The sequence below is a fragment of the Protopterus annectens genome, chromosome 2.part2 (assembly GCF_019279795.1).
Source record: "Protopterus annectens isolate FY-2018-M chromosome 2.part2, PAN1.0, whole genome shotgun sequence".
Classification (NCBI taxonomy): Eukaryota; Metazoa; Chordata; order Ceratodontiformes; family Protopteridae; genus Protopterus; species Protopterus annectens.
Window position 1 is genome coordinate 467,579,157 of NC_056730.1, and position 15,135 is coordinate 467,594,291.

Sequence of the window (15,135 nt, forward strand, 5' to 3'; positions counted from 1 at the left end):
TGCAAAATACATCTGCCTTATGGAGCCTAGCAGGAGATCAAGCTTTGGTATGCTGGCTGGACATTTGGCTATCCTCAGCAGGATATTCTATCTACAAATAATACCACAACAGTGATAAGGAAGGACATCTGTTTTTCACAGACGCCGACATTTCAAGGCTGAGTCTTATGACCATTCACCCCCTTGCCAGTTCCCTCCCTTAGGCTGTAACCTCCTTTATCCAAGAAGGTCACAGTAATCAATCCCAGTGTAAATTTGTGGATACATATCCACTCATCTAGTTTATTGCTTATAGGAAGACAGTATGTCACACTGCTGAACTTGCAGGGGAAGTGTATTACAGAGACTGGAGAGAGTGGGGTTATAAACCTGACCATACACAGTGCCTTAACTGTTGGTAAATATTTAGGTCCCTTGTTCTAGTACTGGTGGAGATATTGGAATTGCAGAGACAAAGGAGGTCCAAGACAATAAGCGATACAGAGATTTATCCCTCAAAAGCCTGTAAGACACTGAAGAAAACAGCTCAGGGGCTTTATGCTTGTGATCCATTGGTTAAGAACCTTTGGGGTCTCTGGAATTGTTTGACAGGTTTAGTGAGAAATATCTCAAGTGGTGTTGCAGTCAAGTGGCTTAATCAATGTTAGAGTTTTCTGATAACTCTGGAATGCAAAAACCTTTAGCACAACAGAAAGCAGAAATAATTGTAACCAAACATAAGGAGTCTATGACAAGGAAAATAACCACAGACCCTACAGAGATATTAAGAGATATTTCATAAATTTTATGAAAATATATATAAAGCAGAGGTATGTGGAGATCAAAACAAGGTACAAATGGAAATATTAATGAAAACCCAAGTTATGCCAAAGTTGGCAGAAGACAAGTCTTTGCAATTAATGACAGTAAGCAACAAAATAAAAACATTGATGTACAATCAACAGGGAGGTTTCCAGGTGTACACTGTACTCCTGTGTAAATATATGAAGCTAGGAGAGAAGACAGTAACAAAGATCAAGGCGGCTTTAACACGATTAAAAAAAAAGTGGGGGGTTTATCAGCATATTGGAAGAAAGCATCAATGGCTATATACTAAAACAGGGTAAAACTCCTTCAGATGTCACTTCATACAGGCCTAATTAGGTTTTAAACCATGATTAGGGACAAAGAAAAAGGGAAGCGTTTAAGTCTACAGTAACCAAGAGAATGGCAAAGCTGTTACTAAAAGTGAAAGACATTTACCAGTGTGGTTCTGTGGAGAACAATGATGTTCTGGAGGGAAACAGAATGTAAGAAAGCACTGTTATTGGTGAGTCCTGATGCAGAGAAAGCATTCAATAGTCACCTTGGATTTTACGAGTAGGGCAATGGTAGTATTTGCACCCCTTTGCTTAAATAATAGGATTAATTAAAAGGATATACTGAGAGTTGGAGGCAAACATTAAGGTAGGGGGAGCTCCTCTTTGACAAGCTGTACTTGATGAGAGGACTGAGACAAGGGTGTCCTCTTTCCTCTCTCTTATCTGCTTTATATTTAGTGCCATCAGCAAAGAAAATAGGAGATTTACAAATTCAAGGATATAGCAAGCATGATAAAGAAGATTAGTGTTATTTGCAGATTCTTATTTTGTACTTGACAAATCCAGATAAGAATATTCTGGTGTTGTGAAACATTTTGACATGGTTGAGAATCTTTATGAATGCAACATTAATGAAAATAACACAAAGGCTACAGTGGTGCACTAAGTCCCATCCATGAAGAGGTTCAGCAAAATCCATTCTTGGGGACAAGGTAAGATAAAGTATTTGTTGCATGGATTAAAAATTCTGTTATGGAAGCTAAAGATTTGTAGGAAGAGACTAAACAGATGACAATACATAAAGTAAGAAACTGGAGATAATTAACTATCAATATAGCTTGTAAGATACAAGCAATGAAAATGCTTCTATAGTCCCTTTAGTTTTATACATAGGCCAGGCAAATTTTTATAAACTGAAGAAGTTGCGGATGATTAATAGAGTTGAATAAATTTACTTGGGTGGGGAACAGGGTAAGAGTTAAGATGATTTTCCCCAAAGAACATGGTGTTTTAGGGTCACCTGATTTGAAGAAGGTATGTTAAAGCTATACAATTAAGGCTCATATACATAACTCAAGCAGAGGGTCACAAATTAAAGTGGAAAAGAATGAGGATGAAACTGGGGTGGGGGTGGTGTTTGAGAGTACGAACATTAACATCCACATAACGGGTCTATGTTAAATGTTCGAACATCCAAAATGTCGAACATTACATGGCCGAGACCAAATGTTCGACATTTAAATGTTCGAACATCAAATAAAAAAAAAGTAAATGTCAAAGGAAAAATAACTTCAAAATGATCAACACACAGCAGGTTCAGGTTAAGGCACTTTAATCTTGCAGCAAGGAGACAAAAACGTGCTAATATAGAGTTTGCCTAACTAGAATCAGGAAGTGAAACTACTTTTATACATTTCTTACAAGGTATTGCCTACTAAGCTGACGTAATAAATCACAAGTTCTTTCAATATTATTTCTCAGCAGCTGTTTGTCCATGATTTTCTGCTGGCATATCAAGTTTACAAAAAACTTCCTAAGAAAAACAACGTGGCCTTGATGACCACCGGTCAGATACAACTTCTACTATGCAATGTTACCATTCAAGGTACTATGGCTAATTCGAGCACAAAGCAAGTACAGATTACAATTCATTTATTCAAGCAGTCTTTTGTCTGATGTATCTCTTCTTTTCCGCAGCTGTGCATGTTCTCATAACACGAACAGGGCTGATTGTTCATATTCAATCACATTATAGAAAACAGTATTGTTCTATTCATTCACTATTCATTCATTTTCCTGACCTAGCAAATAATGACCTGTTTCTCAGTACATTTCCAAAAGGCATAAACATGAATTTTGCTGTGCTAGCAAATACTAGGTCAGAGAGCATCTTGCAATTTCAGAAAGCATACTGCAGCTTGAAAAGCATCTTATAATCTCATACAAAATTAAGCTGTACATAAAATAGAATGAAATGTGTCAACCCTTTTAGCTTCTAATAAGCACTAAACATATACATTAATACATATTTTTCTAACAGTAAAAAAAGAAAAAAACAATTTAACAACGTAGGCAGGGGGGCAAGCCCCCCCCCTACACCCCCTTACTTAAATATACCAAGTCCGAGAACGCACTTCAGTGCAGAAAAGGGAAATTCTCTCTATCTGCACCATACAGCGCCATTGAAAGTCTATCTTCGAACATTCAAAATTTCGAACGTTTGGTCTCGACCATATAACGTTCAAAATTTTGAGCATTTCAAGATTTGTCAGGTACCCCATATAACATATTACATTCAAAAAGAGACAAAAAGTATTCTAAAAACTAAGCCAATATAGGAACTGAGAAAGGATATTTACCCACTGGGGAATGTCTACAAGTAGGCACATAGAAAAAAGACAAGAGGGGCTGGGATTTACTGGAGAAAATTAGCAAGGGAACCAAAGTATTCTGAACAAATAATGAGGGAAAAGTAAAAAGGATGAGGCCCAGTAGGAGTTTGGACTGTAAGTTAGAGACTGTCTCCCCTTTCAACAACCGAGAGAGTATAGGCAAAGAAAAAGGGATAGGGGATTGCTAAGTAAAAGACCATCTCTGCCAAGAGTTTTAGCTGAGTGTAAAACAGAAACTGTTGAAAGGACACAATCAGTGAGGTGCCTAAAATACTACTTAAGAACTGTAAGACTAGATCAGCAAAGGTTAGAAATGGCAGGGAAAAGAGAATACAAAGGGAAATTACAAAGGAACAATGTGTAGGGCTTCTAAGTATGCAACAAAGTCCAGAAAGTTAGAATATTTATATGAGAGACTTTGTGTTGGTATTTTTATACCCAAAGTCGGCTTCAGGGGAATTTTTCTTCAAGTAGATAGCAAATACTGGAGATGGGGAAGACAGAGTAAATTGGAAATGTGTTTTTGTTTGGGGACTGGAACAAGTTGGTGGACTGTGTTTTTGTTTGGGGGAATGGAACAAGTTGTCAAATTTTAAAAAATTCCCTTCACAGTACTTAGAAATGCTGTGGAACAAAATTTCAGCAAGTATGGAGATTATTTTGAACTGGGATAAATTGCCCATGCATAGTTTGGCCTTATTATGTTTAATGCTATTGATATGCAAAAAAGCAATTGCTAGAAATGGAAATCGAAATCTCAAATGACTGTAATGAAATACTGTAAAAGATGAAATAACTGGAGGGGAGTGTTTTTAAAAAGGGAAGGACCATATTTTATGGAAATAAAAGGAATGTTTCGGAACAATAAATGTAGAATAATGCACAGGACGAGGAATGACCTGAGCAATTTATGTAATGTGATAGTAAGTGAATACTGATAAACAGAAAACATGTACATTGCATTATGATAATAGAAACTTACTACAGTTTTCTTTTTTTTTTCCATGAATGCAACACTTAACATGTAAATGATTCAACAAATGTTTACAAATTTTTCCTGTGTTTTCTTCAATTCATTTTTTGAAAGTTTCCATTTTAAGAAAAGCAGAAATCTAGAGGGTAAAGAAGGAAATTCAGTATAAAGCTTTAGACTTCTTAGTTGTAAGTAGTCTTCCTATTAAATTTGGCATAATAATCACTCTCTTCAATGTCCTCCTTCTCTAAACAAAACACTAGTAGAAACATTCTTAATTGTATTTCTTGTTCCAATACAAGTACTTAACTAGTAACTTTACGGGGGGGGGTGCCATTAAGAAAAATCAACTAATGTAAAATAGTGCATAAACAGCAGATGTTGGATGCAAAAAACAACAAATTAGGCATGAGAAATTTTTTTCTTATGCCTTCTTCTCCCCACTGACTGGACCACTCCTTCCCCATGGGTCACAGCTGGCCAGAGAAGACCATCATCCAGCCAGCCATCAGGGTTTTACAACTTCCTTCCTTTCTCCGAGTTCTTTCTGGTGCGCCAGCTTTCATGTGTACCTAATGCCTGGTAAAGCAAGCAGATGCTGTACGGAGGGGCAAGTGCTCTCCTAGCTTTTATACACACACTTCCTAGGACAACCATTCTCTGAAAGGTGTTCAGTTTTTTTGAGTATCAACCTGCCAGACCTCCACCAGGATGGATGGTCCAACACCAGCAGCTCCCTCTCACTAACTGCTGACACCTAAAGCACTTGGGTCACTAAGCAATCAAAGGTTATCTGAATTGCACTCAGTGCTTTATCCATCTGTACCACAAAGCTGGCTAGCAGTAGCATGTTCTAACTTTTATAAGCAATGTTCCATTAACATATGCAGCTTGTGGTGGCATTTCCTAGACTGTACAACTACTAAAAAATCTTCAAACCAGCAACTGATGTCTGCCTTATAGTTGATCCCTGGAAGAATAATTTCTTATTGCATTAACTCTTATAAATACATTAGTCCACCACAAGAAAACCTCAGCAATGATGATGGCTCCCAAACATCTGCATACAGCATATCCCTCTGTCACTACAAGCATAGTAAATAACCATCTAGCTGAAAGAGCACCAACGACAATACGAACTCCACAAGACATGCTGCTAGCTGGAGAGATGGGACAGTTAACCTTTATAGATTCTAAAACTGCTATATGGTCTAAATAACCTAAAATTAATGGCTGCAGTTCTAAAAGCTCAGAAATCAGACACAATGACCAAAGCAACCAGCTCAAGAATGTGTTTACTACATCCTGATAACTATACAATAATGGGTTCCTATCTCATGTACATAAATAAAAAAAGGTATCTGTTATAAACAGAGGATTGTAGTATGTATCTTTGATGTTCTCAGACTAGGACTTCTTATTTATACTGTAAGCATTTCTTTCTCTGACTCCTTGTACAGTAATTCAGCTTTGATGCAAAACAAAACACATTAGTCTGAAAAGTAGCTAGTAATACAGAAAATTTACTTACAGGAGCACTTTCATGATCCACGGAGAAATTACATACAATCCACGTCTCAGGGTCATTTTCATTATTGGCAATGATTTTCCGGATGGCAGAGAGATATAGTACATCTCTCTGTGATGCAGGCCAAACTCTCTGCAAAGAAAAACATTTTTTATGATGCTCGGAGTAAAATTACATTTCCTTATGTAACAAAATGCAGAACTTTGTTTTACAGTAACTTGGATGGTATGCAGAGTATTTGCCCCACAAATTGGTATTATTTTCCAGTGGAAGGAGGTGGCAACACACAGTAGCACTTAGTCACTCATCAAATAAAGATTTCACAGTTTCAGATACTTAATTTACAACCAGCAGTTACTAACAAAATAGACAGTGCATGCAAAATAATAAAACTGTTTTTGTTTTAATTTGCTTGCAATTTGTAAGTGCAAAACTGAAAACTGAAAATAAAAAGTAGTACCACTACATCTTTAGAATTAAATACTAAAAGCTAGAAAAAGACTGTGTGTGTGTGTGTGTGTGTGTGTGTGTGTGTGTGTGTGTGTGTGTGTACATATTCTAAATAACATTCCACACAAGATTCCACATTAAAGTCAGCAGGTGCCATGAGATGAGTAGCAGTCAATGAGCTGTATCTTGATTTATTGAGGTTAGTGGCTTGTGTGCACTGCACAGCAAGAATATAGGTTTGTTACTACTACCATTGTTTTATCACTGAACTGTAGCACTGTAACAATGAGCCTGGCAATTTGGTCTAAGGTTTCCATCAGATGAAAGGTGGCGGTGGGGGGTCCTAAGGTACTCATTCTTCACAGGTAGTTTTGAAAAGTCTGACTGAAAGTAGACTGATTTCTACATTAAACTGATTTGTGGGGAATTTGTGTTGTTTTTTCTGGTTTTTAGTCTTTTTTAAGACTAATTCTGGTTGTTTTTGAGTTTTGGAAAGTCTGTTTTGGTGCCTGGTTTATAATGTTCCGACTCAATTCGCATGTAAAGAAAAATAATAAATTAGTGTACACAATACATAAAAAAAAACAAGCTAGACCAGAAATTAATTAACACAAATTATTTAATTGAGTAATTGCTTTCATTAATATAAATGCATACAAATTTGGACTAAACACAAACCTAGTATGGAACCACTGAAATGCAATCCAACAAATTATGTGACTGATAGCATTGTCCAATCAAATGAATAAAACAATTAGAATCAATCTTTTTTTTAATACTTATGAACTTTCATTTTAAGAAAGCACGCTATATTTATATATAAATTTAAATGACTGTTCCAGCACCTCCAAGCCAGAGCATCGTTCTTCTATTTATTTTATTTATTTACATTTGTTGACCGGGAGTGTCCGACTGGACGTACGTCCATTTTCAGCGGAGGCCCGGGTAGAAAAGCTCCACAGTTAAAATAAACAGACAGTAGCTACATTGGATTACATAGCGATTAACAATTTACATAGCAATTACTTACAGTATATTTACAGATGAAGAACATAGTACCATCAGTAGACAACTAGAATCTTTATCTGTGAAGTACATAACAGACATCAACAAATGTTACAAGAAGAAGTTCCTGCTGTATAATAAGTACTGGCTTATGCGCATCTGAGCTTGCTATAATCAAGGTAGTTAGTGGAGTGGAAAGAAAGGTAGTGGTTGGATGGGGTGGGTGATATTAGAGTGGGAGTTTGCAAGGGCATAGCCAGCATGCTTTTAGGAGTGCTTTTAGTAAAGTTTTGAACTGGGTGCATGATGGTATGAAGGTAATTGTGGGTGGGAGGGAGTTCCATAATTTGGCTATAGTGCAAGAGAATAGTGCTTCACCAGCAGAGTTATTGGCTTTAGTGATCTGCAAGTGATTTTTGTTACTGGATCTTAGTTGTCTGGTGGTGCGATAGGGTTGGAGTAGATTCTGGAGGGATGGGACATTTAGTGGATGGTTTACTAGTTTGTGGGCGAGTGAGAGTTGATACCACTGAAGGAGGTGAGGGAGTTCAAGCCAGCCCAGTTCAGCAAGTGAGAGACAGTGGTGACTATGGTAGGATGCCCCTGTGGCGAATTTAGCGATTTTGTTGTAGCAGGTCTCTAGCTTGTTTAGATCGCATTGCCTTAGGTTGGTATATATTGGAGAGGCATAAAGTAGGATGGAGATAAGGTGGGAATCTGCTATTGAAATATTTGCTGCTTTGGTGAGAAGTTGCTTATTTCTGTATAGCGCTCCTAGTTTTTTTTGTGGACTTTTTTTATGGTCATGGATATGTGAATGTCAAATTTTAGTTTGTCTATTTCCACTCCTAGCAATTTGGTGTGTTCAGTTGGGTATATAGTGGTGTTGTCTTTTGCTGTGATGTTAAAGTGAGAGTTGTTTTGAGTATGTTTGGTGGGTTGAAAGACGAGTAGCTTAGTTTTGTTTGGGTTGAGTATTAATTGGGCATCAGATAACCAAGTTTCAACAGAGGAAAAGGCTTCCTGTGTGACTTTTTGCAGTTTGGGGTAGGGACTGGGCTGAGCAGATCATGGTCGAGTCATCTGAGTACTTTATGAGTGTGCCATGTTTGGTGGCAGAGGCTAGATTATTGGTGAAAACAGAGAAGAGTAGGGGTCCAAGGATGGATCCTTGGGGAACCCCTATGGAGACAGGTAGTTGGGGAGATACATCATTCTGCCATACAATGGATTGTAGGCGGTCAGACAGGTAACTCTGAAACCGGTTGGTGACTGATTGTGAGAAGGATAGGTTATTGAGGACAGAGATAAGTTGTTTGTGTGGAACTATGTCAAATGCTTTAGATAGGTCTAGGAAAGTAGCAGAGGAGAGATAGCTATTGATTTTATGCTGAAGGATAGTGTTAGTAAAGGAGAGTAAGGCAGTGGTGGTGCTATGGTTTGGTCGGAAACCATGCTGAGTATTGGAAAGGAGGTTGTTAGTAAGGAGGTAGTCAGACTTGAGAGTGTATACATCTCTCTAGTATTTTGGAGAGTGGAGAGAGAATAGCTATGGGGCGGTAATTGGTTAGTTCTGTGGAGGGTCCGCCTTTGTGGAGGGGAATTATATGTGATACTTTCCACAGTGTGGGAATGTAACTTTCTGACAGAGATCGGTTAATCAAGATGGATACTGGGTAGGCCAGAGCATCAGCTGAGATTTGTAGGTATTCACTTGGGAGGTTGTCTGCTGCTAATCTGGTGGGCTTAAGTTTAGTTAAGAGTTTTTTTATGTTGGAGGCAGGTACAGGAGAAAAAGAGAAGGCAGTGGGAAGATTACTAGTTGAAGGTGTGGGTTGGAGGGGAGGGGGTTGTGTTGTTTAACTAGTGATAGTATGGTTTGTGTGAAGTGTGTGTTGAATGAAGTAGCAATATTTTCTGAGGAGTGAGGGATGTTAGGAGGAGGGGTACTGATTTTACCTAGGTGGAGGATGGAGTTTATGGAGGACCAGAATTGTTTGGGGTTGTGTTGGGAGGAGTCTAGGGCAGACTTGTAGTATTGGAATTTGTCCTGTTTTATTAGCTTTTTCACTCTATTGCGTAGTTCTAGGAATTTCTGTCTAGTTGAGGGGGTTTTGGTTTTGCGCCAGTGCTCCCAGGCTTTATCCCGGTTTTTCATTTCTAACTTAGTGGTTTTCTGTAGCCATGGGGAGGGTTGTGCTTTGATTCTGGAAAGTCTTATGGGGCATGGTAATTAAGGATGCTCAGGAAGGTAGTATTAAAAAATTCAACCGCGTCATCAAAACTGAGGTACTTTAGAGGATGCCAGTTACATTCTTTGAGGGATGAGATGAATGTGAGTGGGTTAAAGTTTAGTTTTTTACGTATTTGACGGTAGATGACAGGTTTAGCTTGGTATAGGTACTTTTTGAGTAGGAATGTTAGGGAGTGATCACTGAGGCCATCTGATAAGCAGCCTGTTATATATGACTGGGGGCTCTTACTGACTAGTATCCAGTCCAGGGTAGTGTGCTTGCTGGAGTTTTTATTTATCCTGGTTGGTGACTGGACTAGTTGGGTGAAGCCATGAAGGTTTACATGATGGGTTGGATGGTTGCCAGAACAGGATTGCCAGTCAATATTGAAATCACCTAAAATTATAGTTTCTTGGGGGAGATGGTGGGCAGACCAGCTGAGGAGATTTTCTAGTGGAGGGATGTTTTGGCCAGGTGGGAAGTAGCATCCAATTATGTTGATGGTTTTGTTTTATTTTGAGGTTGGTATATTTTATTTCTTCATTGCCTATTTGTGCAGCTGATGATTTTAAGATCTGGATGTTCAGATGCTGGTTAAATATTATAGCTACTCCGCCTCCTTTCTTGTTTAGCCGGTCTACTCTTAGTATGCCATAACCTGTAGGGAGTATTTGCTCACTGGTAATGTGAGGTTTTAGCCAGGTTTCTGTCAGGATGACTATATCTGGGGAGTACAAGTCTATGATGGCATGGAGTTCATGGATTTTGTTGGATATACCTCTAATATTCAGGCTTAGTAGAAGGAAGTCACTTGGCTTTCTATTGGCTGTAATATGGGAGAAGTTGTGTTTTCTAGTCTGATTATGAGGATTGGGGTTGGAGATGGTAGGGCCAGGGTTGGGGTGGATATCTCCACTTAGGGCTAGTTTAGATATGCATGAGGTTATTAGTTTTCTCAGTTTTTGAATGTGTTTGTTTATAAGGGAAACTTTATGATTGTGCTCTTTGGGTAATAGGTATGGTGGGAGGGTTACTGTGTTAAGTTGTAGGGATGCTTTATGTTTGAGTAATATAGTTGGTAGAATATGTGGGGGTGCATAGGGATGTTTCTTGAGTTGGTGGGAAGGGAGCTGAGTGAGGGTGAGACATGAGTGGTGGTGTGAGTAGTAGTACAGTGGTAGTGGTTGAGTGGGGGAATGATGGAGCTTTGATAGGATGTAAGATATTCAAGGACAGTGCATGCAGTGAGCATAGGTAAGGTATGCTTGTACATGTTAGTTGAGAAGGTGTTATAGTAGTGGGAAGATGGAGGAGGTAGTGTTGGGTTTGCACTGTGGTTGGCTACTGGAAAGATGGGAGGTGTTTGTGAGTGTAATAAAGGTGGGACCACTGGGGGCGGGAGGGAATAGGGGGCAGGGTGGGGAGTTAAGCAGGTAGAGACCCTGTTAGTTTCCCTTATGAGGGGGCTGGAAACAATCAGGTAACAGAGTTAACTGATAAATGAACATATGATATTGACAAGGGTGGCTGTAGTTTTAAAAATGGTGCCTACCACAGGTAATATTTATTAACTTTGGGATTGTATTAAGGTAATATACAGGGAAGGGGGAGGGGAGAACAAGGGTGTAAGCAGGTAGTTCTTTGTACTGCTGCTAATGAGCCAAAGCAAAGACAAGTTTGTGTTTAAGAAACAATCACAACTGACCAAGGACTGCTCTGTAACTAAGTAATTTCTTAACCATTTCTCAGGTGGAAAAACAGGATAACCTTGTATCAGTAGGTTACTGTGGTCTCAGTTTAAATTAACACAGTATTGATCAGTTATGGATACTATTTGCTAATAGAAGGGAATAAGAGAGAAAGTGGAAGATGAGTGTGTGTGTGTGTGTGTGTGTGTGTGTGTGTGTGTGTGTGGGGGGGGGGGCTGCTTACAAGCCAAAGCAGAGTGCACTCCAGGGGAAAATGAATATTGGCTCAAATAGGTAGACACATACTCAAAGTTAATTTTAGCTGCTTGCAGACAGTTCAGACCCGGACTGCGCTTTTCTTATAAGAATGATAAAGGTGGTACCGCAGTTGAATACTTAAGAGTGGTGTTAGGTTGGAGAGACACTGAGCTCCTTCATGGGGCCTGTATCAGAGTGGACACCTTCTAATTCAAACAACAGTGGAGTAACTATGGATGTGGTATGGGACTGAATTTTTTTAAAACATATGCAGTAACAGAAAAAAAAGTATATACTAAAATTTATTTTGTTATTTTCATGCAGTACATACATCAACAATTTTCATTTATTCTAGCATTACATAAATTGCTCATTTCCGGCCTTCCCATAAATTTCACTCCTCCTGAACACTATTTCTGCATGCATTGTTCCCACAAATTCCATCTACTGCAATGTAAAGTGGTCCTTCTCTTTTTTAGAGATCTCGCTTACAGTTCTTTTCTTTCTCTTACAATACTGTTACAAGTGGTTTAGATTTTAAATTTCTTTTTCTAATAATTGCTTTTCTGGCAGCCACAAGCATCAAGCATATTAAGACCACGTCTGGGTAACTCAGATTCTATATCGCAGCTCAGAAAAATTTACTTCCAAACTTACAACTATTTGCTCCTCAAACAATTCTGATAAAGTATTCTGCTTGCATTTTAAAAATCTCCCAACACATTGCATTCCCAAAAAATATTTTCCCCATTACCTTGCTCTTTCTTATCACATATCCAACATTTACTTATCTGCTGGAGGAAATATTCTCTGAAATTTGCTTGGGGTATAAAAATAACTATGCAAATGATTCCAAGCTAAAAATCCTAAACTTTTTGGACTTTGTGGCATACTTGTAAACCTGCAGAGATGTCCTCCCATTATTCTTTTGTATAGTGCCTTCCCATACTCTCTTCCTAAACTTTTCTAATCTCCGCTAATTGATTCTTGTACTTGTCATGTAATATTATATATGCCTTACTAATTATCCCTTTAACATCAACTTCTACTCTAGATTCAACTCAAAATATTAACAGAGCTGGTCTTTCATTTAACAATCATATGCTCCTTTTCACTGCCTGTACTCTTATCAATCGTTAGAAGGGAAAATAGTCTCCAACCTGCTGTTCAAACTTCTGCATAGCCTCATCTCACTGTATTATCTTTCCTGCTCTTGTCATCTACTCCCAAAACTTTGGTCCTTTGCTAATTTTCTCTCTGTAAATTCTAGCCTTATCTTGCTAACTTTCTATACACCTACCTGCTGTCATCCCTACTGGTAAAATCTCCTTTCTCCATTCCTGGGTTGGCTTAGTTCTTAGAATACGTTCTGTTATTTTATGAAGATAACATTTTGTATGGTTGTTATTCTCCTTAAAGACTTGCATCCAAAACCCTACTCTCCCCTTACTTTTCGACCCCAGTTTCTTCATCATCATCACCCCCTTTTCACTTTGATACGACACTTAGGTTCAACATTAGAACAATGTTGTAGTGATCTAAGTTAAATGGGTAGAATACCAAAGCTAAGAAAGAAACAGAAGATAAAGAAGGAACAGAGTCCAGGAGCACCAGGAGAGTAGTCCTAGCAAATGCTACTCTGGACCTAGAGAAAGAGTCCAGATTTGTACTGCTTGGTGAAAGTATGCACAGCTGATCAAGTTGTCACTAGTATGTTTCTAGAGTCCACTCATTTCCAAAAAGCCACAGAATTAGCCAAAGCACTAGCAGAGTGGACCTTGACCCTGCCTGGAAGTGTCTTGTTATGCCTAGTGTAACAAAAAACAATAGCATGTGAGAAACGTTTAGAAGTTGTCTGTTTTAACACAGTCTTTTATCAAGGTAAGAAAAGGGGCACATAGTTTATCAGAATTCCTGAAGGTTTTTGTCCTATCATTTAGTATATCTGAGCTGGCTGAGGATATCTACAGTGTTTAAAATTCCTTATCCCCTATTTTTTTTGGTTAAGGATAGGAAACATGGAGATGGATAGCCTGATTCATGGTAAACTCGGAAACCACTTCAGGCATAAACAAAGAGTTCGTTTGCAAAGTCACCCTATCTTTGTGAAAGGTTAGACAATGCTGAACTGCCATTACAGCATGCAATTCAGATACTCTTTTTTTCAGAAGTTAGAGGAATGAGTAACACTGTTTTCCAAGACAAAAACTTCAGTCTTATGAGCTGGTGTGCAAGAAAAAAAAACGTGTAAGCTTCTGCAGTAAAAAAATAAGATTCCCCAAGAAGAAGCCACATGTTTTCTGTGTGGATGGATATATAAAACCCCCTTCAAGAGCTGTTTCACTTAAGGCACATCAAAAAAGGGATAAATCCACTAGCATACCTGGAGAGATGGCCAACAGATGAATCTTGACAGAGTATGAAAAGCCAGAGAATAATGGAAATATTTATGGAAGACTTAAATATGCTAGGTTTAGAGGTAAATGAGGCTCAACAATTAATCATCACAACAGGAGGTGATGAGACAAAAATAGTGACAGTCAATCTGCAGGAAAGTTCCAGGAATGGGTGGTTTTCCTGGGGAAGTCTGGAAGCTGGGAAGAAAGTGATAAAGGCCTGGAAGATTTTGTTTAACAGTATTTTAAAAGAAGGGGAATCACCAACATACTGGAAGAACGCTGTGGTAGCTGTAATACCTAAGGATGGTAAAGACCCACCATGACCAACTTCCTATAGGCCCATTTCAATTTTAAACCATGATTACAAAGTGCTTATGTTAATAATAGTTAAAAGATTGGCAAAGGTGTTGCCAAAATTGATAGATATGAATTCAATGTGGTTTTGACGTGGAGAAGCAAATACTTAACATTACAACAATGAAGATTCAGAGGAAAGCAGAATTTAAGAAAACATCGCTGCTGTTGGTGGGTCTTGATGCAGGGAAAGCATTCAACAGAGTAAGCTGGGAATTTACAAGTCGGGCAATGGAAGCATTTGCATTCCCTGATAAAATAATAACGTTAATTAGGAGGATATATGAGGGATGGAGGCAAACATTAAAGTGGGAGGATTCTTCTCTGATAAGTTGAGTCTAAACAGAGGAACCAGGCAGGGATGTTCTCGTTCCCCATTGTTACCTGCGCTATATTTAGAACCACTGGCAAATAAAATAAGGGACTCTCAAATTATGGTAATCAAGAAAGCTAGTTTTATTTGAAGATGATATTATTTTGTACCTGATAAAACCAGAAAAGGACATCTTAGTGCTGTGGAATGTTCTGAGAAAGTTTCAAGTCTTTGCAGGATATAAAAGTGATGAAGACAAAACAAATGCTATAGCTATAAACTATGTACCCACACATGAATCAGTTCAGCAATGCCCATTTTTATCATTACACTATAAATTGAGATATCTAGGAGTATGGGTTGAAAAAAGAATCCTGATATAGCAGCTAAAGATCTGTGGGAAGTGACTAAACAAAAGATAATACAAAAACTGAGAAACTGGAAGCTCTTGTTTATAGATA

The 15,135-nt window shown here is 38.3% G+C and overlaps 1 protein-coding gene across 2 annotated transcripts in view; it reads right to left on the minus strand.

Annotated features, from left to right (window-relative positions):
• The window catches only part of CERT1 (ceramide transporter 1), a 2,527,843-nt gene that overhangs the window by 202,158 nt on the left and 2,310,550 nt on the right, over positions 1 to 15,135 (minus strand). For both annotated transcript variants that reach the window (XM_044063956.1, XM_044063957.1), the window contains one exon: positions 5,977 to 6,105. In XM_044063956.1, coding sequence (XP_043919891.1) covers positions 5,977 to 6,105 — 129 coding nt within the window. The remainder of the gene's footprint in view (positions 1 to 5,976; positions 6,106 to 15,135) is intronic.